This window comes from Pistacia vera, unplaced genomic scaffold (assembly GCF_008641045.1).
Source record: "Pistacia vera cultivar Batoury unplaced genomic scaffold, PisVer_v2 Contig2, whole genome shotgun sequence".
Lineage (NCBI taxonomy): Eukaryota > Viridiplantae > Streptophyta > Magnoliopsida > Sapindales > Anacardiaceae > Pistacia > Pistacia vera.
The window spans coordinates 580,480-607,036 of record NW_022196001.1 but is presented as its reverse complement, the minus strand read 5'-3'; the positions used below and the strand labels follow the sequence as shown (position 1 = coordinate 607,036).

At 34.6% G+C, this 26,557-nt stretch overlaps 3 protein-coding genes across 5 annotated transcripts; 2 read left to right on the top strand and 1 right to left on the bottom strand.

Annotated features, from left to right (window-relative positions):
- Positions 1-8,075: 8,075 nt before the first annotated feature.
- Positions 8,076-10,787, top strand: LOC116128358 (probable disease resistance protein At1g61300). The gene has a single exon (XM_031414070.1). The coding sequence runs from the start codon at positions 8,076-8,078 to the stop codon at positions 10,785-10,787; it is 2,712 nt and encodes a 903-aa protein (XP_031269930.1).
- Positions 10,788-12,584: 1,797 nt separating this feature from the next.
- LOC116128373 (probable CCR4-associated factor 1 homolog 6) lies at positions 12,585-14,115 on the top strand. The gene is made up of 2 exons (XM_031414081.1): positions 12,585-12,811; positions 13,039-14,115. Exon 2 carries the CDS (start codon positions 13,143-13,145, stop codon positions 13,965-13,967), a length of 825 nt encoding a protein of 274 aa, XP_031269941.1. The 5' UTR covers positions 12,585-12,811; positions 13,039-13,142; the 3' UTR covers positions 13,968-14,115.
- A 4,531-nt stretch (positions 14,116-18,646) lies between these two features.
- Positions 18,647-21,070, bottom strand: LOC116128400 (factor of DNA methylation 1-like). Of its 3 annotated transcripts, none has more exons than XM_031414111.1 (5): positions 20,924-21,070; positions 20,032-20,180; positions 19,814-19,946; positions 19,162-19,380; positions 18,647-18,908 (listed from the first exon to the last, which is right to left on the bottom strand). In XM_031414111.1, exons 3-5 carry the CDS (start codon positions 19,847-19,849, stop codon positions 18,837-18,839), a joined length of 327 nt encoding a protein of 108 aa, XP_031269971.1. In that variant the 5' UTR covers positions 19,850-19,946; positions 20,032-20,180; positions 20,924-21,070; the 3' UTR covers positions 18,647-18,836. The 3 variants fall into 3 exon arrangements, with proteins under 3 accessions (XP_031269971.1, XP_031269970.1, XP_031269973.1); XM_031414110.1 differs by lacking the exon at positions 20,924-21,070 and adding an exon at positions 20,325-20,386; XM_031414113.1 differs by lacking the exons at positions 20,032-20,180; positions 20,924-21,070 and having other exon boundaries at positions 19,814-20,021.
- Positions 21,071-26,557: the final 5,487 nt, after the last annotated feature.

Below are 26,557 nucleotides of genomic sequence, written 5' to 3'. Positions count from 1 at the left end.
GCAAGTGGGCATCAGCGACGACATACAGTCGTATTAACTGGTCATCAGTACATGTTGGAAGTACTCAACGGTCATCCTGACAAGATCTATGACAAGTGCCGCATGGAGAAAGACTGTTTTACGTTGTTATGTGAAATTTTGTCTGATCAAGGCAAATTGCAACCAACCAGGACAACAAGTGTGGAAGAACAAGTTATGATATTTTTAACAATTGTTGGAAAAAACGAGACAATCAGAACAATGATGGAGGATTTCCAACATTCGGGTGAGACGATCTCTAGACATGTTACCGCAGTTTGCAACGCTATATGTGATTTGAAGACAGAGTTTATCAGACCACCTGACTTCAATGATGTTCCATGGGAAATATCGGCCAACAGAAAATATTACCCTTTCTTTAAGATACTGGTTCATTATGTTTGCTATAAGTAGATAGTTAAGTTCATTGTGTTATTAATTTTTATAGTAGGTTAATATGAGTACAATTCAATTTTCATTACAAGACTGTATTGGAGCCATGGATGGCACACATTTATATGCTTCAGTTCCACGTGAATTTGCCGATAGGTACCGGAATCGCAAAGGATCGATGTCACAGAATGTAATGGCTGTATGCGACTTTAAGATGATATTCACTTATGTCATTACTGGATGGGAAGGATCTGCGCATGATTCAAGAGTTTTAAATTCAATTATTGATGATCCTAATTCTGGATTCCCACATCCTCCACCAGGTATAAGTATTTTCTTGACGTATTCTAGCGTATTACCTCCACTGTTGAGACCTTGTAATTCAAATAAAATGTCTGATATTATTACAGGGAAATACTATTTGGTTGATGCGGGTTATCCAAATAGAGATGGGTTCCTCACCCCTCATAGGCGAGTGGCTTACCATATTTCTAATTATCGCCGTAACCGAAGGGGGCCACAAGAGTTGTTTAACTACAGACATGCTTCACTCCGCAATGTGTTTTGAAAAAACGGTTCCGTATTCTAAATGGAATGAACAATTACCCGTTGGACAAACAAGGGAAGATCGTTATGGCATGTTGTGTACTTCATAATTTTATCAGAATGTACAATATGGACGACCGTATCTTCGAAGAAACCAATAATAGTACGAGTAATGAGCAAGTATATTGTGGTCGTCAAAACGGCGCAGAATATGGGCGAAATGGAGAAGGACCGAGTCAACCGCAACAAGGTATTATAGACAACATGACGACTGTACGGGATAACATAACGAATGCACTGTGGGCAGCACAGTGGACCATGTCATAGTTGTTAATGGAGTATACGTGTAATAATGATTGTAAGGGTTGATAGTTAGTACTTTTGTCATATATGTATTAATGTGATGTTTTTAAACAGTTGGATTAGTACTTGAAATTAATATGGGTTTTTGTTTTTTAATATCTACGGGTGACAAAATTACCAATAAAATATTTAGTATTATTAAAATATAACTTGATAAGTTATATATATAATAATACATTATTTCAACAAAATTCAACAAAATATTATATTAATAAATCATTTATAAAAAAATATATTAATCAAATATTTAACACAAATATCAAGGTCAAAATACTCAATCAAACACACATTCTATAAATCATATTCTCGTAATCATAACCCTATCCAACTATTCAATCCTATCCCCAAAATCCTATCCAAAATAATGAACCAAACGCACCCTTAAATGTAGGTCCAATATGAATTGGACTAAGGCACTAGGTTGTATTTAGCATGTACTATGTTATTGAGCTTGACAAGACCCAATACGATTTTTTGTCCATACAACTTGTCATTGAAAAGATTCAATAAGTGAAAGAACATTATCAGATTGGTGCCTTTGAAAGTTTGGTAATTGGTGAACCTTTTGTTGGTGGATTGGTGCTACCAACAACAAAATTAGTTGGTCAAACGACGACGAAGAAAACTATGGATGAAATTTGTGTAAGAGTAAAAACTAAATTTACAGATCATAATCATTATTTTGTAAAATGTGGAATAGTTATTTACATACCTCCGTTGGGACCTAGTGTAATTCCTACCATTAATGTTCAAGTTGTTCACTTCCGTAGAGGACTTAATTCACTTTAGGATTTCTAGGTGTTTTTCTCAAACAATAAATTGGGAAAACCAACGCCTAAATTTATAATCACCACCTAGGACCCTAAGTGCTTACCAAGTAGTTACTGAGGTGGTTACCTTAAATTATATCCACTTTCCTCAGGAAGTGGATTGTAACTACCAATAACTAAGTGGTAGTTAATGGGCCACTTACATTCTCTTACTTGGCCCATTATTTTCCATGTGATATAAAAGAGTGAATTGACTTTGATGTATGGCCATACATAGAACTTTAGTTCACTCTTAATAGGCTCATCCCATCCACGATAAAAGTACAAGTCATGAATCATGGCAGTATATGCCTTATTACAAGAACACTCCCTTTCATGAATTACATGAATTGTTCGTTTTATAATGAGTGAGAACCAGACTTTATAGAATAAAATTCAATAATTTATTCTTGAGTCAACTTTATTGCCTTAAATACAATAGACACTTGTCATTATCAAAACTATATGTATGCACAAAATTAATAACAAAAAAAACTTTAATTGAAATCGTCAAATTTACATTTGCAAAGTCTTAGAAAGAGTTATTAACCCAATGATTTACATAAACCCATATGGCTTACATGAGCCACATACACCTTACGTAAAAGACCTTTGGTGAAGAGATAAGTGATCATATCATTTGTGTCAATATGTTCAATTGATACATGATGATCTCAAACATCTTCTTTAATAATAAAATACTTTATTTCGATGTGACAAGATCGATTTACTGAGCATGTATTGTTAGAGAAGCGCACAATTGTTGTATCATCACAAAATATTTTTATTGGTCGCTTTCTATTGATGAGACCACCTTTAAATTTGTGTTAAATTGTCTCAACCACGATGCCTTAGAAACTACTTCATAACACGCTACTACTTCAGCTTCCATTGTAGAAGCTGTCTTTGACTGTTTTACACTACGCCAAGAAACTTCTCCTCCAGTAAGGAGAAAAATGGAGCCTAAGGTAGACTTTCTTGTGTCTTGACATCTAGCATAATCTGAATCTGAACTAAGTTTTTCAATAAGGGTGCTTGCCATTTGCTTTCCATATTTTGTGAATTGGGCATCCACTGCTGTTAAATAATTAGTGGCCTAAGGGCATTCTAATGCTTTTAGAAATATTTGCTTTAATGAGCATTAGACTTAGACAGTTCAAGCATTCCCAATTCTCAAAATGAACTTTATACTGATATCAACTCATGCTAATAATCAATCATAGACTAAAATAAATTACAATTTATCTATGGGCAAAAATCATAATCATTCTAGTTTGCTAAACATAGCACTAAAAAATTTACTAGACATACTTTATAGTCAAAGTTTATTCAATCTTGGTTAATTATACTTTATAGATTATCTGTATGTAAAATCTATAATGCATAATATCATTATATTTAACAATAAGACTAAAGTATTACACAATAAAATAATGAAAAATTTTCTTACCTGCTATTTTATTGTTTCACATTTTATCTCATTCCAACATTGTACATAAAAATCAATAATCCCTTTAGGGACATTATTTATTTAAATGCACTAGTTGCAAATTATAATAATGTCATACATATACCATTGCATCAATTTATAATTACAAATAAGAAATTTTAATTAATTAATGTGGCTGAAATTTAGTAAAATAATGTTGGGCCTTAAAACTGAAACCCATTTTAATTTTTCCATGGGAGAAGAAAATTGGGCTTGGAATCTGAAATCTGCTTCTTAAAACCCGTTTTCAGTGGACTGAGCAGCATTAAAAATAGGGCTTGAACTGAAAACGCATTTCTACTTCCTGATGCCCATTTTTAGTGGGCTATGCAGAAATGAAAACTAGGCCCCATTTCTGCTTCCTTGAGCCCATTTTCGTGGGCTGGGCAGAAGCCAAAAAATGGGCCCAAAACATAATCCATCAACTCCTATTGTAGCAGTGGCATAGCTGTAAATATTTCAAATATATATTATGCATTTCTCAATTTAGAAAATAACATAACATATTATCAATGTCAGCCAAACGACATGCATTGCATTAAAATAAATTCCAGAATACCAAAATAACATGTTCAATAATTTACATAATATTCCCGAATTTAAATTTTTTTATAATTATTTAGACATTTTCAAATACCCAAAAATAATTGTAAAAACCCACACATTCTGGAAAATTACAAATAAAATATTCACATGTAGATCCATCAACCAACATTCCATAAATGTAAATAACATCATCAAATCAATATAATAAATACTTAACTTGTTCAGAAAATTCCAGAAAAATATGGAAACACATAACATGCAATTTTAAGTATTATATTAGAAACGGCGTCAAAATCCGTCATTTCTATGGCAGGGGGTGAAATTCACTCACTTGGAGTGAGACTGGGAATGAACAGTAAAAAAGTTCATCCCTAACCTTTGAACACAAGCATTTCTAGAATATTTTATTCGACCCCAAAATTTTAAATCATCAAAACTTTACAATCCGAACTCCAAGTTTGGCAAATAATATATAGGTAGAAACCTATTTCAACAAGGCTTCCAATGATATCAAAATCGAAAATTGATTTGCTTTATACAAAAAGTTATTTTCATTAGTTCCCACACAAAACATCTTAATAATTAATTATCACATTAATAAACGTGAAACATATGATAATTAGGTATGTAAATACTCAAAAATTGTTCTGATACCAAATGTAAGAGTAAAAACTAAATTTACAAATTATAAGCATTATTATATAAAATGCCAAATAATTATTTACATACTTCTGTTGGGACCAATTGGTGATTTTTGCCATTGATGTTTAAGTTGTTCACTTCTACATACGACTCAATTGACTCAATTCCGGATATCTTTTCCCAGTCTTTGATTGCTGGTTTCAATACAGATTTCCCATACTTGTTTAATGTATTCACTATTCAGATATAGTTTTATATTTGGTTGTAGACTTGCACCTTAACAGCCATTGACAACTTGTAGAAAGATCATACTGAGAATGTTCTTTTTTTTTTGCTTTGTTTTATTTATTTATTTTTATAGGAAAGTCTTTATATATTACGTGAAAATCAATACGTATAATTATTTGCTTAAGGAAAATAATTCGTAAGTCGATTTATCCAATAATTTTGTTCTTGTAACATTTAGTTTGTGTTGTGAGGAGACATTTTATTTGTGAAAGAAGTATTGATAATTATAGATGTTATATGGTCAAATTATAAGACAAAAATTCTTGACACGTGTCCTGTGGCCAAGTAAACTGAAGCATGCACTTTCGCCGCATGTTTTGTGACCATGCATCTATCTAGGTTGTGTGTCACATATAAGAGTTACTTCACTTGTAAGGCTGTTAAAAGCCGCTTCAACAGTAAGGTATAGGATTGAGCTGTTAAATAGGTCACGTGACATCTTGTGAGAGAACTACTTCACTATTAAGTTTTAAATAAGGACGATTTAAAAAACAAAAAATAAAGTAAAAAGAAAAATACATAAAAAAAAAAAAAAAAAAAACAAAAAAAAAAAAAGAAAAAAAACACAAAAAAAAAAAAAAAAAAATAATAATATAAAAAAAAAAAAAAAAACAATACTAAAAAAAAAAAAAAAATATTATAAAAAAAAAAAAAAAAAAAAAAAAAAAAAAAAGAAAAAAAAACAAAAAACAAAAAAACAATAAAAAAAAATATTATAAAATATTCTTATTAATTAAATAAAAAAATTATTATTATTATTAATTAAAAAAAAAAACATAATAAAAAAAAATATAAAAAAAAAAATAAAAAAAAACACCAAAAAAAAAAAAAAATACTTATTAATGATAAAAAAAATCACAACAACAAATAAATTAAGTATGGCGTTTACAAATCTAAAAATGGTAAGAATATAATCATATTAAATTAATAAATATGTTATTGATTGAAAGTTTGAGACATGTGAGGTATTAATTTAAAAGTAAACTCTTTTTATTTCCTCTTTTGTAGGTTGGTGGTGCCAAAATTAACCAATGGAAAAGATAAGTGAAAATTACTCCCTCATTTTTTATATAAGAGTCGTTTTAAGTTTGGGCACGATTTTTAATAAAAAAAATTTGTCCCTCCCACCCAACTTTTTCCCTTGATTTTGCAGGTGGGAAACTTTCCCGCTGCATATTTAAATAATTTGCATTTGTCTTATTTACGCCTTCGAACCCCTCGACTCCACACAGCAACTCGGCGAAACGTGGCTCCTTAAAGTCGAAGAATTGACCTCCGGTAAAGTATGAGTCGGGGATCCTGTCTTTAAACTTTGTTCTGAAAAAGAGAGAGAAGATAGAAGTAGAGACGCAGAGTAGAGAAAGAAGAAGTGGGCGATGGAAAATATGGAAGCGAGGAGAAGAGGGGAAGAGATAAGATAAGATAAAGAGAGACCGAGGAGATGTGGGCCATGACGAAAAGTGGAGAAAGGACAAGACAAGGAGCGACTTTTAATTTGAAAAAATAAAACATCCTTAAAATAACTTTTATATAAAAACAGAGGGAGTAATAATTATCTTTTATAATTTTGTCATAAATTGGAATAGTAACTTTTCTTATATATGTTCAATTCACAACCCATAGTAAAACGATAACAATTAAAAGTGTAATCGTAAATACTTATAAGTGTATTATTTTTGTATCGGATGATGTTATTATATAAATTGAAGTGATATAACTCTTTTATTGTCGCATTAGTCATCTATTGAATTGGTTTTTTATATGCATTATTCATTCATTTTGTCCCCATTAATTTCCATGAAAAAGCTTGTACATCTAGTATTATTCCTAGATTATTCACTAGTACTAAGGTATCTATATAGCTCGACCATAACCTATAGCTAGAAGTGGAAATTAATGAATAACATCAAGAGAAGTTGGAGAAGATTAATAGATTTATTTCCATCTCAAACAAAAATGAAAGTGCTTTCTTCTTGTGTACTTCAACACAGATTCTTTTCTTTACTTGATTATCAAACATGCCCATTTTATACCTTGCTTCATCTAATAATCTTCCCTATACTTTACTTCTTTCGTTATACACTAACCAATTGCTTTTGGTTGCTCTTTGTTCACTTTTTACAAAGAAATACAAATTCAAACTGATCTTGTTTCTATTCCTTCTTGACTTCAAGTTCTTTAACTTTCTACGCCTATCTTAACAAAATATTCGAAGAAACAGAAGCTTGCTAATTCAGGTACAACATATTTTCTTTTAGGCAATTGTAAATTTGTATTATTTATTCATTAATTTTGTCCTATAAGGTGTTATATTGTAACAAATAGTTGCATAGAATTAATCTTCTTATCGTGATATGTATTTGATATTTCTTCCTCTCATACCATTTTGTGATCGTGCACAGTCACAGATTATTATATTTTATCTTATTTCTCAACAGTTTCTTTCAAAAATCTGATAAATATTTATATATGAACTATAAGCTTATTTACTGACAAAGTTAGAGACCAGATGATGAAAATTAAGAGCTGAGAAAATCATGTTTAATAGCGATACTTAAGAACTCGCAAGGCCATTTCTGGTTTCAAGCAGTTGCCCCAAGGCCATGCATTTACTGCCTTCAGTGACACCGTGACACTGAATTTATGTCGTTTGTGTTAGATTTGAATTTCAGTTTGATTCAGTTGTTTTTATTTTATTATTTATTGTTTTTTGTTTTTTAGATTGGTGAACGAGAAAATTGGGATAGTTTGTTTGCGTGCTGAACGAAAAAATTTGGTGAAGTGTATTGGATGAAATGAAAAAAATAATTTAATGTTTGTTTGGTTAATAAAAAAATCAGCTTTTCTTGTAAACTCTACTTTGAATTATAACGATATATATATATTTTTTAATTAATTTTCACCATTATTAATCTAGTTTGAATATATTAAGATGGAAAGATTTCAATAATGTAACACTAGTTATCTTTGTCCAGGAACCAATGGCGGCCGACAAGGATCCCCGAACTCCATTGTGCAAATATGTGAAAAATTATATGAAGATTCATGAACAGACAGAAAATCTCAAAGGAAAGCTGGCCGACTTAAAATCCTGTAAACAACGAATCGAAGAGAAAGTGACTGCAGAATCCAGGCAGGTGATATCACCACACCTAAAACCTGACGTCGTTGAATGGTTGAAGAATACCGAGAAGATCATTGAACAAGCACAAGACATTGAGCAGAAAGTGAAAGAAGCCAAAATGTTCTCACTCAAACATTTCCAACGTGAAATTCAAGATGTTGCCAAGATGATTGAAGAAATGGAGAAACTTCGTCGGAGTGGTTTAGAGCTTGAGGGTCAGAAGTTGGTGAATGAGGCACCTCTTGCTCGCGGAGTGGAACGTACAACAACAACATTAATAGGTGAAACAATGAAGAAAAATATGGGTGAAATTTGGGAATATTTGACGGGAAATGAGGTCGTGAAGATCGGAGTTTGCGGTATGGGAGGGATCGGAAAAACAAATATCATGGAACATATCAACAACAAACTCCGGAAGGATGCACATGATAAGTTTGAGTATGTCGTTTGGATCACTGTGTCTCAAGCGTTTGAACTTGTTAAATTACAAGAGCAAATTGCAGCTGGCCTCGAAGTAACTCTCAAAGAAAAAAATGATACGAAAATCCGGGCGGAGACGTTAAAGAAAGAGTCTGCTAAAAAAAAGTTTGTGTTGATATTGGATGATATGTGGGAAGAAATCAAACTGGAGGAAGTGGGGATCCCTGAGCCTACTAAAGAAAATGGATGCAAATTAGTGATAACAACTCGTTCGATAGATGTCTGCGACTTGATGAAATGTAAAGTTCTCGAACTGAAGCTTTTAACAGCGGCTGAAGCTTGGGGGTTATTTTCAGAGAAAGTGGGAAACATTAACTCGGATGATCCAGAATTAGAAGAAATTGCAAATTCTGTCCTTAGGCAATGTGCCGGCTTGCCTCTTGCCATTGTCACAGCAGCTGGTAGTATGAAAGAAAGACATGACATTGAAGTTCGGAGAAATGCACTTGAAGAATTGAGTCAAAAGAAAGTGGATATATGTAAGCAATTACGAATCAGTTATGATCGTTTAAAGGAAGAAAAACTTCGACATTGTTTCTTGTATTGCGCTTTGTATCCTGAAGATTTCAAAATCTCAAAGAATGAGATAACCGGTTCTTGGATTGCGGTAGGACTTGTGGATAAAAGGAAGAGTGTTCAAGAAAGTTATGCTGAGGGCCTTTCTATACTGAAAATATTTGTGAATAATTTCTTGTTGGAGAGTGATGGTGATGGAAGATGGGTGAAAATGCATAGTTTATTAAGAGTCATGGCAGTGCATATTACAAGTGACAGTCCTCGATTCATGATAAAATCTGGATTACAATTGAGAAAATCACCGGAGGAAGAAGAATGGGAAGAAACTAATCCTGAGAGAGCATCCTTAATGTGGAATGAAATATCTGAAATTCCTTCAAATATGTCTCCAAATTGTCCAACTCTTTCAACCTTGTTGCTACAGAGAAATCCCGTGGAAAAAATTCCTGAATCTTTCTTTGTCAACATGAAGGAGTTGAAGCTTCTTAATCTTTCCTACACCAAAGTTGAGGCTCTGCCGAGCTCTATATCCGACTTGACGAATCTCCGCACATTGTTGCTCCAATTCTGTGAAAAATTACAACATGTCCCTTCTCTTGAAAAGCTTTCCTCTCTTCTCACTTTGGACCTCCGATGCACAAGCATAAAAAAAGTCCCTGACGGCATCGAAAAGTTGGTAAATCTTACATATCTTAATCTTTATTCACTGAAGATAGATGAGTTACCAACAGGGAAAGAGCTATCTCAATTAAAGGGTCTTCAGGAATTGAGAATATATTGGGGGAAGAAAACTTCAGCAGAAACGGTGGAAGAGGCGGCTAGATTGAATAATTTGGAAACTTTTGGGGGGCATTTTCATAAACTAGATGACTTCAACCTGTATGTCAAATCCTTGGAGCCTGAACGTCAAGCACCGAAAAGTTACAATCTTCTGCTGGCGCCGGCATCGGAATTTGATATGTCATTTCCTGTAAAAGATGTTTATATGAAAGATGTAACCTTGTGGGATTTCAACATCAGTGAAGGAGAGGGTTCTGTTGTGATCCCGAGTGACGTGAAGCGTCTAAAGATGAATCACTGCGACGTCATAAGAAGCTTAAATGATGTTATGTCTAGAGGAAGAGGACTTACAGTTCTCTGCATCCATGGTTGCAGAAATTTACAACAGTTGTCATCATTTAAGGTGCTAAGCGGCCTGACAAACCTGGAAGTCATTGATATCAAGTCATGTTTTGAGATGAAGGAGATAATAGCACCCGATGTCAAGAAACAAGACGAAGAAGGAACAAGTAGCAGCGAAAAACAAATTTTTCTCCCGAAATTGAGAAAGCTGCAGTTGTGGTTTCTGCCAGAATTGGAGAGCATTAGCAAAGAAGAAATAAATTGTGGCGTTCTCCGAGAAATCGACATCCGAAAGTGCCCAAAACTCAGAAAGCTGCCTCTTTTTGTTGATCCTCCGCCTGCAACTACAGAAATCAAGATAGGAAAAGGGTTGTGGGAATCATTGGAGTGGGAAAATGTCAATGCTAAATATGACTTGCATCGTCATTGTCAGTTCATGCCCTATTATTGAAGCCATAATTGAAACTTGTGAGTAGTTCTTTAAAGAATTATTAATTTTTGCCTTATAATTAATTCTTTTTTATTTTCTAAATTTGTTTCACTAATTATTAGTTATTTGCATAATTTTGCAGGATGTGTAATTAATTAACCATGTCAAAGCTGATTCGATCATGATGAGGTAAACCGAATCTTGTATTATTAAAAGTAACTCATTTTTCTTAGTGCTATATATTTTTTATTTTTCCTGGTTAGGATGGGTTTCTTTTGTAAAGGATTTTTACATCCTTAGTCTCTTTTGAGCCGTTGTTGCCGGCTTTCCTCAAATAAACGACTTTTTTCCACCCAAATAAGAGCTTAATAATACTTTCCAACTTACAAACTTTTAAAATATCACTTTGTTATCCAAATTTATATTCTGTTTCTGATTCTGAGATCTTTATGACCCCACACCACTATTCTCTTTCTTAATCATTACTCACCAAAACCCCTCAAACCCTACTCCCGCTGACCCCGTTAATCATCGACAATTTAGTGATTAGGGTTTGTGTAACCGCCCCTCCCAAGTCAAATTTTGATCAATCCTAATTCCCCACCACCAAAATCCAACTTTCCACCATGAAAAGACTCATCGGCATCCCCTGTTCAAAAGCCCCAACAGTTGGTACCGATTTTGCTCTCTGTTTGCCGTCGAAATATAAATTTGAGTAGTAAAGTAGTATTTTAAAAGTCTGTAGGTAGAAAAATGTCTTTAAACCATTATTGGGGTGGGAAAAAGTCGTTAACTCAACTTTCCTTTGATGTCCTTAGGATGGCTTAGTTCTAGGGTTTACCCTCCTCAGTTTGTAATTCCTTATTCTTTTATAAAATTACCGCTTACAAAAAAAAAAAGATTATCTTCAAAATTTATTCATATTATTAGATAACTCTAATATAGATCAACCACATATCTATTATTCTTGAAATTCCGGCTTAAAATATAAAGAATTGTTAGAAATTTGTGCTTCATTTTAAGCTAAAACGAAAAAGAAATGTAAGTTAAGAATCATGGCATTAAGATAGAAATAATTATAAAATTGTACACCATTTTAACACAAAATGATACTAACCATACACTACAAAATCATGTTAACAAACTTACAAAATTAATGATTAAGTTAAGAAAAATTTTAATTAAGAGTAAACAACTTTTCCCACCCAAGGTTTGCCTTAGTGACACTTTCCCATCCAAAGTTTATATTCCATTAATACCCAAAATATACTTCACATTTTCAGTCGGTGTTTGGCGAGTTATCAAGAGCTACGGTAAGAGGGGTTTTGTAGAGTGGAGGTCGATGGATCGAATGGTGGTGACTAATTGAATATTCCTTACCGAAATCAGTTAAGAATAGGAAACCCAAACTTTGCGATAATAGATAATCGATGAGAAATCAGATGCCAGAATGAGAGATGCTTTGTAAATAAGAGACCAAAGGTTCAAATGATGTTGGAATCGGTCGGAATCGGCTTTGGCTATTAACGGAATAAAAAATTTGGGTGGGAAAGTAGTATTTTGAAACTTTTTGGGTAGAAAGAGTCATTAAGGCAAACCTTGGGTGGTAAAAAGTTAATCGTTAATAAGTCTATTGGCTCATATAATGTACTATAACAGTAATTGTAATAAAGAAAATTATAGGGTATTTAAATTTTGAGATATAGAATATTTTTAAAAGAAAAATCTTTTGAAAAAATAAAAATAAAAAAATTCAGCCCTCACTCATCCTTTTTATTTCAAAACTTACAATATTTTCATTTCTCTCCTTTCATCTTCTTGAGGAGGTGAGCACACAAAAAACAAAAACACAAAAACAAAACGTAGCCCCAAGTTCTTTTAATCTAAATAAATAAATTTTATATCTCTGCACACGCCCTCAGATATGAAACCCTAGTCACAAATTTTCTTCTTTCTCTCTTTAATAATGTTCATTTTTCTCTCTAGAATCTGCAATTTTTCTCTCAGGATCCGCCGTTCGATTCTTCAAATTTCCCTTTTTTGAGGTCCGAGTACATCTTTAGTGAATTATTTGATGTAGCGTTGTTAGAATTGATGCCTTTGCTGTGAAATATTGTGGGTCTGATTCATTTTTGGTGGTTCTAGGCCAAATTGAGATGAGGGTTTTGTTTTTTGGGGAAAGATTATTACTTTTTTTGTGATTTTATAGTCTTTTGTTTGTGGGTCGATTATAATTTATGGCTTAAGTTTGTTTTTGTTTGATTTTGTGCAGATCTTGGTGGAGTTGAGATTAGGGTTTTTCTTGTATTGAATGCAATTGTTAATTCTTGGTTCTAGAGAGGAATTTTGTTGTTGGTTTTTTGTAGTTTATAAGGAATGTCTCTGTTGCCAAAGGGCGATTCAATCCAAATTCGAGAGGTTTGGAATGATACTCTTGAACAAGAATTTGATTTGATTCGCCAAATCGTTGATGATTTTCCTTACGTTGCAATGGACACTGAATTTCCTGGCATTGTTTTGAGACCTGTGGGAAATTTCAAGAACAGTAATGACTATCATTATCAAACTTTGAAAGACAATGTTGATATGTTGAAGTTAATCCAGTTGGGCCTCACTTTTTCGGATGAGCAAGGTAACTTACCCACGTGTGGAACGGATAAATATTGCATTTGGCAATTTAATTTTCGTGAGTTCAATGTTAATGAGGATGTGTTTGCCACTGACTCTATTGAGCTCTTGAAACAAAGTGGGATCGATTTTGAGAAAAATAATGAGAAGGGTGTTGATGTAATGAGGTTTGGAGAGTTATTGATGTCATCTGGGATTGTTTTGAATGATAGTGTGCATTGGGTGACATTTCATAGTGGGTATGATTTTGGATACTTGCTAAAGGTCTTAACATGCCAGAATTTGCCTGATACACAAGCAAAGTTCTTTAATTTGATCAGAATTTATTTTCCAACTGTATATGATATCAAGCACCTGATGAAGTATTGCAATAGTCTTCATGGTGGATTGAACAAGCTTGCAGAGTTGTTGGAAGTTGAAAGAGTTGGGATTTGTCATCAAGCGGGTTCAGATAGTTTGCTTACATCATGTACGTTCAGGAAACTGAAAGAGAATTTCTTTAGCAGCCCATTGGGGAAATATGCTGGTGTGTTGTTTGGTTTAGGTGTTGAGAATGGACAAAATGCTCATTGAAAGTGAATATTAATTTAAAAAAAAAAAGGTTTTAGAAGTTGTTTATTCAATTGTATGAGTATGCCTTACATATACACCTCCTTGTACACTTTTGGTAACAATTTGCTTAATTAATGAATATTTCTTATGTTTATTATTTTTCTGTCAATTGCCTTCTTGTAGTGCACAACTTTAGAATCTCCTCCTGGCTTTGTGTTCAGTCTAGTTTGTTAATTGGTGCATTTTGTTTTACTTAATACCTAATATCAGTAATATGGAAGGAGCAGCAAATTACATGTGTAAGAGCCAAAGCAGATTGAACAAACAATGGTATGATACAACATATTTGCTAGTTTGACAAAGTAAATTAAACATTTTCTTACCAAAATAACACTTTTGCTTTAGGACTAGGAGTGTGATGGTTGAAGTTGAACTTCATAGAGAGCAGGAAGTTCTTGTCTTTTTTGTGCTGAACTTGATTGTATGATTTTTGTATTTATTTGTATCTCTCTGTTAAATAATTTCTTATTCATCGTATTTTAGATTCTCTTTTCTATCTATCCCCTTTCAGTTGGAATAATCATCAAAGTTCTGTTTTTCTATTGTATTTCATTTTTAGTGTGCCTGTGTGCCTGTTTTTCTTCTTTTGTCATGAAAAAGTGATGTTAGTCTCTTCTATTTTAACTCTTGTTTATGGTGTCTCAATTGGTTAACCTTCTTTTGTTTCAAATTACAAATCTTCCTTATTCCACCTGCTATTAGTATCACGTGCTCTTCTTTCAGTGTGCACTTGAGTTGGTACATGGAAGTTGCAAGGATTCATGGTACATCCTATAAACTACTGACCCACTTTTGAGTTCAAACTTTCTGGTAAGTTTTTAGTATTTTTCGTTTCCTCACGCATTATCTGGTCTATGAACTTGTTTCATAAATGCAAAGTGTGGTTTTTGCTGTCTCTATCCTCACCATGATCAAAGTGCCTACACACTGTAATGAAGCAGAATAACTCAGATTGACAATAAGCAGAGCCTTTCTTTAAACATTGAATGCCTCTGGTTCTGCATGACTATTATCAGTCTTGCTAGGTAAGGTTGCATGATATTTTGTCTATTCAATAGTCACCTACCGGTTTTGAAGGGAGGAAAACTTCAGTGCCTGTTAATTGTGTCATTTGATGATTTGTTATCCGAGGTAACATCTACTTCATTATTTTAGTCTTTAGTATAATTTGCCTAAACCAAATTGCTTTGTTTCTATTTATGATAATGCAGAGTTTCTTGACAGATTTTTTTCCCTTTTTTTTTTTTTTTTTTTTAAGTAACTGAGATATCCAGGCACAATTGCTAGCTGAGCCCGTTTAATCCTCAGGACCACGAAACACACTACAAGTTTAATGGACCATAATTTTAGTTTACAACATTATATGTGTTTTGGTATGATCTCATAATTTTTTCAATATCTGACTTCCCATTTCTTTGTACTTGTTTAGCGAATACAAAGTGCGATAAAGTATGGTGGTTTAGTAACCTTACCTTCAAACATGATTGATGCATGAATAGTTGGCTTTGCTGTCCCAGCATGTCCTTACAGCAAATCATATTTGAACAACTCCACTTCCTTAGTCATATCAAATCTCTTTGCCGCATCTATTGTGCACATTTTAAATTTTGTTTGAGTTCTCTCTCTCTGACAGACTATGCTACCAGGCCAAGTTCTATATGCACTGGGTTTGGAGATTGCTCAAGGTATTGAATTCATTGTGTTGATTGCTATCCGACTAACCGGTAGTTTTGGTTGCCATCTTAGTTTTAGGTTTTCTTCCTCATTATATTCCATCTGAAGTTGATTGTTGGTATGCTCCTGGGTTTTTGAACGTGATTGAGATAGACCATTGCATCAAGAGACCTTATTATCTTTTGTATAGTACATTATGATATATTTCTGTTGCTCATTAGTTCTTGGAGTCCCATAAATTCATTTTACTGTTATGTTTCATTTCCAATATAATTAAGATCTCTTGGCTTCTGTTCATTTCTGGTGGTATTTCAATTTCTTATTCCTCACTTTCAACCCACTGTTCTGTGATTGTCTTTTCTACTCATTTTGTTTGACGAAGAGAAAAGTATCTTTTATATTTTGTCATTGTTTCACTAAGATCTGTGTAGTGTGCTCTTTTATATTTGATAATTGCTGTTGGGCTCATTGGAAACCTGGGAATTGGCTCTCCCTCTCCGTAATTAAAGCCACGTTTTTGCTTCTGCACTTGTTCTTCATTGAGCTGGAGAAGCGAGCTCACATCTGAATTGTATAGTTTAGATAGTTACTTTTTGGGTTTTTCTTTAAAGTCTTTTGTTTGATCTAAGGTCTCCTCCAGTAATCATGTTATGCATCTTAGTTCCTGAAAAAGAAAAAATAAAAAAACAGCTTAATTCACATTACAAGTTAATGTTTTAATAACCAACCTGAGATGAACCTCAACAAAGTTGTCGGGTCTTGGGTTAACCGATTTAACAGGTTTGACCCGTCGGTCAAACCGGGTGTCTAAAAGTTTAAAATTCAGCAAATACACTCCTATAAATTGTTAAGTCTCTACAGGTTTGAAATTTAGCAAACACACTTAAAGTGTAAATCGACAGTTGACTCGTTGGTAATGACGACACACCAAATGCAATTAATCATCCCTTGAGCCATTCCCCATAAAATCTAACAAAGATCACCGATTTCGGCTAAATCTTAACCCAAGCCATATCTCACCACCGTCGATGTCAACAATCCTCCCAAACACCACGAAAGTACTCCCCTCATCCTCCTAACCAAAACCTATCTCACCTCACCTTGTTCGCCTCGCTAATCGTTGACAAAAGTTGATTGTTGTTGCCACAATTTTTTTTTATTTCCGATCAATTCACTCACCCAAAATCACCTCTATCGCCACCATTGCAATCACGACCCTTCCTCTTTAAAACCCCTAACATCACAGCCTTCAATTATTTGTCGATCATCATCTCAATTTCTACGGTTTTCGATAAATAAAAAAATTAGTAACCTAACCCGATAAAGGCCTTAGGTCCTAATTGACCAACCAAGTCAAGCCAGGTTTTAAAACATTGTTACAAGTCATTAAGAGGACTTATTTTCCTTTAATTCAAACTTTTTCAATTTAATTCACCCGGGTAAGATCTTCATTATTTGCTTTTAATTTATAAAAAACTTCTAACTGAAGGCACTACCATAATCAATATAAATATTTATGGCTTCAAAATGTTATATTTCTCAAAAAGAAGTAAGATTTCGAATTAAAACTACAAACATTTGTGTACGAAAAGGTTTTATATGAAAATTACATGGTCTAAAGAGAACCGCCGCTAATTTTATATATACTTGTAATACATCCGAAGACAACATTTGATGAGCACTCTTTTTATGAAACACTTCCTGAAATGCTTTTACCCGTAAAAAGTACTTTTTTAAGTCTAAAGCACTTCTAATAAAGACACTTCCCAACACATTGTGTCCTTTAAACCACATTACATACCCGAAATTGCTAGAATTCAAGTGTTAGATATTCATAAGATTCAGTAAAAGTTCACCACANATCATATTAAATTAATAAATATGTTATTGATTGAAAGTTTGAGACATGTGAGGTATTAATTTAAAAGTAAACTCTTTTTATTTCCTCTTTTGTAGGTTGGTGGTGCCAAAATTAACCAATGGAAAAGATAAGTGAAAATTACTCCCTCATTTTTTATATAAGAGTCGTTTTAAGTTTGGGCACGATTTTTAATAAAAAAAATTTGTCCCTCCCACCCAACTTTTTCCCTTGATTTTGCAGGTGGGAAACTTTCCCGCTGCATATTTAAATAATTTGCATTTGTCTTATTTACGCCTTCGAACCCCTCGACTCCACACAGCAACTCGGCGAAACGTGGCTCCTTAAAGTCGAAGAATTGACCTCCGGTAAAGTATGAGTCGGGGATCCTGTCTTTAAACTTTGTTCTGAAAAAGAGAGAGAAGATAGAAGTAGAGACGCAGAGTAGAGAAAGAAGAAGTGGGCGATGGAAAATATGGAAGCGAGGAGAAGAGGGGAAGAGATAAGATAAGATAAAGAGAGACCGAGGAGATGTGGGCCATGACGAAAAGTGGAGAAAGGACAAGACAAGGAGCGACTTTTAATTTGAAAAAATAAAACATCCTTAAAATAACTTTTATATAAAAACAGAGGGAGTAATAATTATCTTTTATAATTTTGTCATAAATTGGAATAGTAACTTTTCTTATATATGTTCAATTCACAACCCATAGTAAAACGATAACAATTAAAAGTGTAATCGTAAATACTTATAAGTGTATTATTTTTGTATCGGATGATGTTATTATATAAATTGAAGTGATATAACTCTTTTATTGTCGCATTAGTCATCTATTGAATTGGTTTTTTATATGCATTATTCATTCATTTTGTCCCCATTAATTTCCATGAAAAAGCTTGTACATCTAGTATTATTCCTAGATTATTCCTTAGTACTAAGGTATCTACATAGCTCTACCATAACCTATAGCTAAAGTGGGAATTAATGAATAACATCAAGAGAAATTGGAGAAGATTAATAGATTTATTTCCATCTCAAACAAAAATGAAAGTGCTTTCTTCTTGTGTACTTCAACACAGATTCTTTTCTTTACTTGATTATCNTTTAGTGTGGCTTTTCTTCCTTCTTTAAAGTTCCATATCTCCGGAATGGCATATCTCCCACTTGGATTATACTCATTCAATTCTTTCAGAGCTGTTACAACTGCTTCGTATATCTCATCCCCCAAGTCTTTAAGTTTTTGTAGCTTCTTGTCGTCTTCATTTATAATTTCATGCACCATGCATGACCGTTACATCTACTCACACTGAAAAAAATTATAGTCCATGTGCAGCAGATATAAGTATTGTTTGCATTTGGAAATCAACACCTAGAAAAGGATAAGATGACCAAAACTAGGTGAACTATTTCCAACCACAGCACAAAAGTTTAAGAAAATGAACTTTTAATTTCCACCATCCATCATCAGAGACAAGAAATTTCAGCCTGTGATATAAATTATTTCAGGAAATTTTTTATACATTTGCAGGCTAACTATGTTTCATGTATATGAATGCCACCAATAAAAACAAAGTTTACAGCATAACAACAATATAAGGCAAGAACGAGATCAAACATGCTACCTCGGGCTTGGCATTCCCACCAACTTCTATTATCTTGAAAGGGTGCCACTCTGGGTTCTTCAAATTCTTCTGCCACAAGGAGCAAAGAGTGGAGGCCTGCACCTGTGCTTCCTCCGGTGAAAACTTCTGCTTGCATGCATTTTGAAATGGCTTTGGATCAATCTCCCCCATTTTCTTTATTCCAATAGTCGTACGACCACCCAAAATATCTACAAAAACCTATCAAAACAGAAATATCTTCATCCTTATGATTCTCTAGGAAACAATTAATTTAACAAATCTAATCAACACTGTGCATCTATGCAATTAATGCCTTTCATGCAACTTTCCACGCCAACAGATTTAGCAAAAATAGATACTAGTGACCTCTCATTAGTTACTTTTCTGAAAAGATGACCCAAAAAACCCTCTACTTTTTCTTTTATTTTCAATATACTTTATCCCTTATCCACTATCATCAAGAATATGATTGCCCTAATCATTGATATTTTGGACCTCAGATTTGCCTCTGGGACATCTTGACGGCTTTTCTTTGGCCACCATGCTTGCCATGAACCCACATATTTAATGAATTAGATAGGAAGATTCCCCTTGATTAGGCTTAAGCCATTTGATCAACAAGATATCATCTAAGTAATGTAATTAGGGATACCTGAATTAACTCTGTTACATGCTTCTTGTAGTTCATCGTTGCTCTGACGCTCTTTGGTGATAAGAGTTTGACTTAATTCCTCCAAAGAACCCAATTTCTCCTCTTTCTCTGCCAACTCATCTTTCATCTTCTTCTGTATTCCACATGATGTATTATTATGCAAAAATAAAATGCTACAGTTTTTTACTAAGAATACTTCTCTGGCCCAAAAATGTTACCTTATTTCTCTCTTCTTCAAGGTTGTTCAAATTTATGCTCCATTCATCCTTTTTCTTCTTCCAAGCCTCCAAATCACAACTGAGTTTCTCTTGGTCTTCCAAGATCCTGAGAACACTATCACGAGAAAGCCGCTGCATCTTTCTTGTCTCTATTGGACAAAAAGAACATTTTAACACTATTAACTTCTTAAATCAAATATTAAGTATAATAATGTTGAACCACATATTAAGAAGGAACACCATTTGGTAATTCAATTATCATTAGAGGCCTACATAAAGAGACGAGAGCAAACCTTCAACAAAAGCATCGTGTAGTTTGTCTTTCTCATCAAGCATGCTGCCCAAAGACATGGTCTTCTCATCAAGCATGCTGCCCAAAGACATGGTCTTCTCATTGTACTTGTATTCCAGTTCATTGAGATTTTCATTCGTCATAGCTATCTTACTGGCAAGGTCAGCAAAAACGTCTTGATTTTTTTTCCGGCACAATGTCCGTGAATGTTCTTAACTTCCCTTCCTTGCGAATGAAGACCATTGCGCTACTAACTGTAAATGCATTACAAAATTCAGCTACACTGAAACTACCCTAATCAAATTAACAATAAAATTAAACTAGAATTTTCAAAAATTCTAATATAATCAGTTGAGAATTACATGAAATGAAATATGTGCGAAAAGAGTGAGAGGGAGAGTCCTTCACGATCGTGCAATATAATTATCAGCAATGGTCATAACAATTTCAGTCTCTTCAACCACTAATTGCACTAACCTAACAATAACCAGAAGTACACAAATCACGCATTACTTAAAAGAGATGAAACCTAACAATAACAATAAAGGCAGCTAACACAGTCACTGGGTTGTTTGAGAGAAACAGAATATGGAGGTCTACCTGAGAGCCCAGACGAACGGCACTTTGAAGAGGATCCTGGGAGCGTGAGAGAGATGGCTGCGTGAAGAAGAAATGGCGACTGGAGAGATGGCTGCGTGAAGGAGAAATGGCCAAATGAGCCTGAGAGAGATGGCTGCGTGAGAGTCTGAGAGATTGAGAGAAGAGATGGAGAGAAATGGCTTCGGTCTGTGACTTTGAGAAGATGGCGCAAATGGAATTGGGTTTGGGTGTCTAGTTAATTGAATTTAGGGTATTAAATTTTTAATTACATATATTTTTTAATCTATAAACATATATTTTTATGTTGTTTACTTGTATTATATTTTTAAGATTATTTGTAAGGATTTTTTTTAACTTTAATTTTTTTTTTGAATTTTTAATTTAATTATCTAAATTTTAATTTAGGAATACTGATGGCCAAGGAAATGAAATCTTAACAATTTTAAAATATATCTAAAAAAAAAAAAAAATAGAATGAAGAACATTTAAGGGTGCGTTTGGCTCCCTGTTTTTATCCATATTTCCAATCTTATTCTCCAAATAATGTTTGGCACACTATTCCAGAAATATTACCCTATTTTTTTAATTACTTTTAGACCCTATAAGGTTATTAATTTCACTAAATGCCCCCTAAATTTTTTTTAAAAATTAACAAAAACCCCCCCATCAACCCAATTTGTCAGATTCCGGCAACCACCGCCGATGATAGCCGAAATCTGTACAACGGCCTAAATTCCGACCATAAATGGTAGAAATTACACCGATCTGGCCTTTTTCGGCAAGATCCACCACGGATCTGGCCGAAAAAGGCCAGATCTGGCCGTCGTTGACGGTCAACGACGTCCAAATCTTGGCCGTCGTTGACCGAAAACGACGGCCACATGATGGCCGTCGTTTTGGCCTTTCCAGCCGTCGACGGCCATAACAGGCCCTTAGATCTGGCATTTTCCGGCCAGATCCGTGGTGGATCTGGCCGAAAAAGGCCATAATGATGCGTTACGGCACATATCCGATCGGTCTGTGCCGTAACGCATCATTCCGGCCAGATTCCGGCGGTGGCGGCCGGAATCTGACACTGCAGGTGATAGGGATGTTTTTGTCATTTTATATAGTAGGGTCTTTAATTAAATTAGTAAACCTATGACTTTTTCATAAATTTTTCAAATTTACCTCGTAATACTCTCCTATCCAACAATTCAATATTATCCTCAAAATCCTATCCAAAATACTACACCAAACGCACCCTAAATTTATAGTATTCTATTAACATGTTGTAAAGAGAGCAAATTTTAAAGGGATTCAAATCTTCTCCTCAACGTCACATTACATACTAACTACTACAAGGTTTATTAATAATATTATGAGATACTCTTAACTAAGGGTGTAGTCGAATCGAGTAGCTTGTGAGCTACTTGGGCGTGACTGGTGATGAACTCGGACTTGACTTGCGAAAAGACGAGCAGTTTGCAAGTTTGAGCTCTTCTTCAAGCTTGTGAAAGTTGTCAAGCTTTTTTGGGCTCGATTTGACCTGCTCGTGGGCTTGATGGTGCTTGCGTCGTCATTCGAGTGGCAGTAGCTCGTGAGCTCGATTGCGAATTTTAGCTCATGTAAATCGCAATTACCCTAAAACAAAGACAAACAATACCAAAATCCCTACCCTTTAAACTTATTTCACCTCCGCCATTATCGTCTTCACTTCTTCAGACCGCAAATCTTAGACGCCAGTCATGCCACCGTTGTTCAGCTACCGCTGTCCACCCTTCAATTTGAGACCTTCATTGAGCTTGGGTTCTTCACACCGCAAAGTTTGAGACGCCACTATTGTCCAGCCTTCATTTGCCCTTCAATTGAAGTTGTTGCAAGGTAGAATCTGACGATGAAGCTGCTGAAAACTCAGATTCTCAGGTGAGCTTCCATTTTTTATTACTCTATTTGCGGTATTGTAAATTGATATGCCATAGGCTAGTTTTTTCAATTACAATATGAGATTAGTAAACTCACATGTTGTCTAGGGTGGTAATCATATTTCTACCCAACAAAGAATTTGATGGTGTCTCGACTCTTGACCATGTCCTTGTGTTGACTCTTATTGCTGAAAAAGCTAGATCTGTGTGAGACATTGTAAATTGATTTGTGTGAGGAAGCCTAATGTGCTAAATAATAGTTTTTTTTTTTAATGATCAAAGGAATTCCAAAATGATAGGTACAAGATATGTGATTATCATCTGAATGCGCTTCTTAGACCTAGTCAGTATATATTTATTCTGAATTTGTCTTCTTAGTGACAAGATGTTTGCTAATTACTCTGTTTGCTATGTGATTGATATGTGATTATTAATCTGATGATGTCTTGACGCTCTCGACCATGTCAGATTGTTTTTGCTAATATAAATTTCTTAATTACTTTGTTTGCTAATATTTTAAACCTCTGTTCATGATGCTTATCTCAAATTGTTTTTGTAGAGGGATTTGATAATTCTAATGGGGTCGTCATCCACCCCCAATTGAGCATAGCCTTCCACTTCACGAATGCAACCAATATATGGTATATTTGAAACCTGGACTAATGATGAGGCCACACCCACAGCCACACCCACAACGACACCTACTTCTCATAATGTTACTGATGTTGATGCTTCTACCCCTTGTACCGGCGAGGAGCAAGTTAATCATTTTCAGAGGAAAAAGAGACCAAAGACATCAGTGGTGTGGAATGAATTTAAAGAGGTAGTTCTACCAGATGATTCTACAAAGGGAGAGTGTGTTCATTATAAGGCAAAGCTGGCAATAATGGAGACCAAGAGCATAACTCAGTTTGCAAGACATCTGAAATCATGTTTGAAGCGAATAGCTACTCAAAGGCAAACATAGTTGTTTTTCCGGCCAACCAGTTCTCGATAAAAGCTCGTTTAGAGCTCGACTCGATAAGGCTTGGTTTGACTCGACTCAAACTCGATTCGTTAACCGAGTCAAGTTCGAACACAATGAAGCTCGACTCGTTGGCTCGCAAGCCTGGTCCGGCTCGATTAAGCACTATACACTTCACAGGGTGTTTTGGTGATTTTTTAAACTATTATGTATTAAACTGATATTTTCCAGTGAAAAAAGTTTTAAAAAATGACAGTTTCCCTTCCCCCCCAAAGTGCAAATTTGAAATAACACGATACACCAAAACAAAGTGTTAATTTTAGTTCCTCATCCTAGTTGTCCTAAATCCCAAATCGCAATCAAAGACCCCCAAATCCCAAATCGCGAACCAAACACTCTGAAATCGGTAATCTCCTAGGAATGTTATTTGTATATATTCAGAACTGTTTTTTGATTGTAAGGTAATAGACATTTTGTAATGTTCGAAACTATCATGGTTAATTCAACATTGGATGTAAATATGAAATGTTGTACGCAGGCAAATTGTTGTAAAAAAGGGGAACTTGGCTTGATCAAACCCGGATAAATGGTTGTTTGATCGAGCCTTATCGAGCTTGAGCTTGAGAGCCGGCTTGAGCCTTATCAAGCTCGACCGACCTCGAGCTCGGGTCTCAATTTCGAGGCTCACCAGGCTCGAGCTCGAGCTCGACACTGTTGTAAACGAGCTGAGCTCGATAAGCCAAAAGCTCGGCTCGGCTCAGCTCGTTTACACCCCTAGTTCAATGGATGAAGTCTCAATGCAATATGCACTTGCATTTTCAGATGCCAAGCTTGATATGGCCAAGATGCGGGAACTAGCTGCTAATGGGTGTTCATGCATGAGCATCCATTTACAATTGTGGAGGAGGAGAGTTTTAACATGATGCAAAAATGTGGTATGCCACTATGGGAGAAGATCACGCGGACTGCTTTGAAACAACATTGTGTGACTATGTATGAGATACAAAAGAAGAAGTTGTTTAATTTGCTTAAGAGTATCAACAAGATTAGTTTGACAACTGATCTATGAAATTCTTCTAATCAGAAGCTTGAGTACATGGTTCTCACCGAACATTTTATAGATAATGATTAGAAGTTGTAGAAGTGTATGCTCAATTTTGTTTGTATACTTCTTCCTCGACCTGGTGTTGAGATTGCTACTACTATTCATAAGTGTCTAATAGAATGGAGGATTGAGAACAAGGTGTTTAGTATCTCGGTTGACAGGGCTTCAAGTAATGATGCGACAATCAAGATTTTGAGAGAAAATTTAGGAAGAAACAAGAAGCTAATGTGTGGTGGGAAGTTGTTTCACGTGCGGTGCACAACACACATTGAATCTTATGGTTCAGGATGGGCTTTCCCAAATTAAGCCATCATTCAAGATATACATGACTGTATTTTATATGTCAAGCAATCAGAGACAAGAGTGATTATGTTTAAAGAGATTGTTCAGATGTTGCAATTGCCATAACGAAAACTCATACTTGATAGCAAAATGAGGTGAAATTCTACTTATGAGATGTTGGCACTTACAATTCAGTACAGAAACGTGTTTCCAATGTTAGTTCAATTAGACAATATCTTTACTTGTGCCCTAATAGATGAAGATTGGGAAATACTTGAGCAAGTGTGTGAGATTTTGGAAGCCTTCAACTCTGCAACTAATGTCATCTCGGGGAGTGAGTACCCCACTTCTAACTTATTTTTGCAAGAAATTTGTGAATAAAAGAGTTGCTAGATGTGTTTTGATGATGACAATTTCATTCGATCAACGGTGGGAAAGATGAAAGGAAAGTTTGACAAGTATTAGGGGGAATGCAATTTCTTAATGGCAATTACAGCTATATTGGATCCGGGATGAAAATGAGGTTGCTACAATTTGCCTACCCACAATTGTTTCCTAATGAAGAAGCACAAGACAAAATTGATGAAGTGCGAGCTGCCTTGTATGAGATTTATGAGGAATATGTGGCGAAAAGTCAATCTTCCACTAGTGAACCACCTGTACAACGCCCTAAACGTACTAGTTCACGATTCTGTAAGTTTGTTAGGACAACTCAAATGGTACAACATGAGAAATATGAGTTAGATCATTATCTGGAAGAGAGGTGTTTGTTATGGGACGAGGATGATACCTCATTTGATGCGTTAGATTGGAGGACGCTTAATCAAATGAACTATCATATTTTATCTATGATGGCTCGTGAAATACTTGTCATTCCAATCACCACAGTCGCTTCGGAGGCAACTTTCAGTGTTGGGAGTCAAGTTATTGACACTTATTGATCATCGTTGTCTCCCGATACCGCGCAAGTGCTACTCTATGGTGGTGATTGGTGATGCAATTGCTATGGAGTCAAGAAAAGTTACAAAGTAAATTTCATACTTCCATAGTCCAATTTATTAAAATTATGGTATTATTTGGTCATTTATTAACATTATTCAAACTAAAACAATTGGTTTTCCTCTTTGTTGTTTAGAAAGAGAAGACAAATGAGCAGTTTTAGCTTCCAATCCTATGAAGTTTTGGTGGAATCTTGACATGTTAGTGATAGTAAATGTTATACTTCTCAAATTATTTGGTTTTTGTCTCATTTATTTACATATTTGGCTGCCCCTGTCTTGTTTAAATTGTTTTCATTTGGCTACTGTCTCATTATCATATTTTAAGTTCTAGTTAATGTTGGCTGCATGCAATTGTTAGAGTTTGGTGAGTGAAGAGAT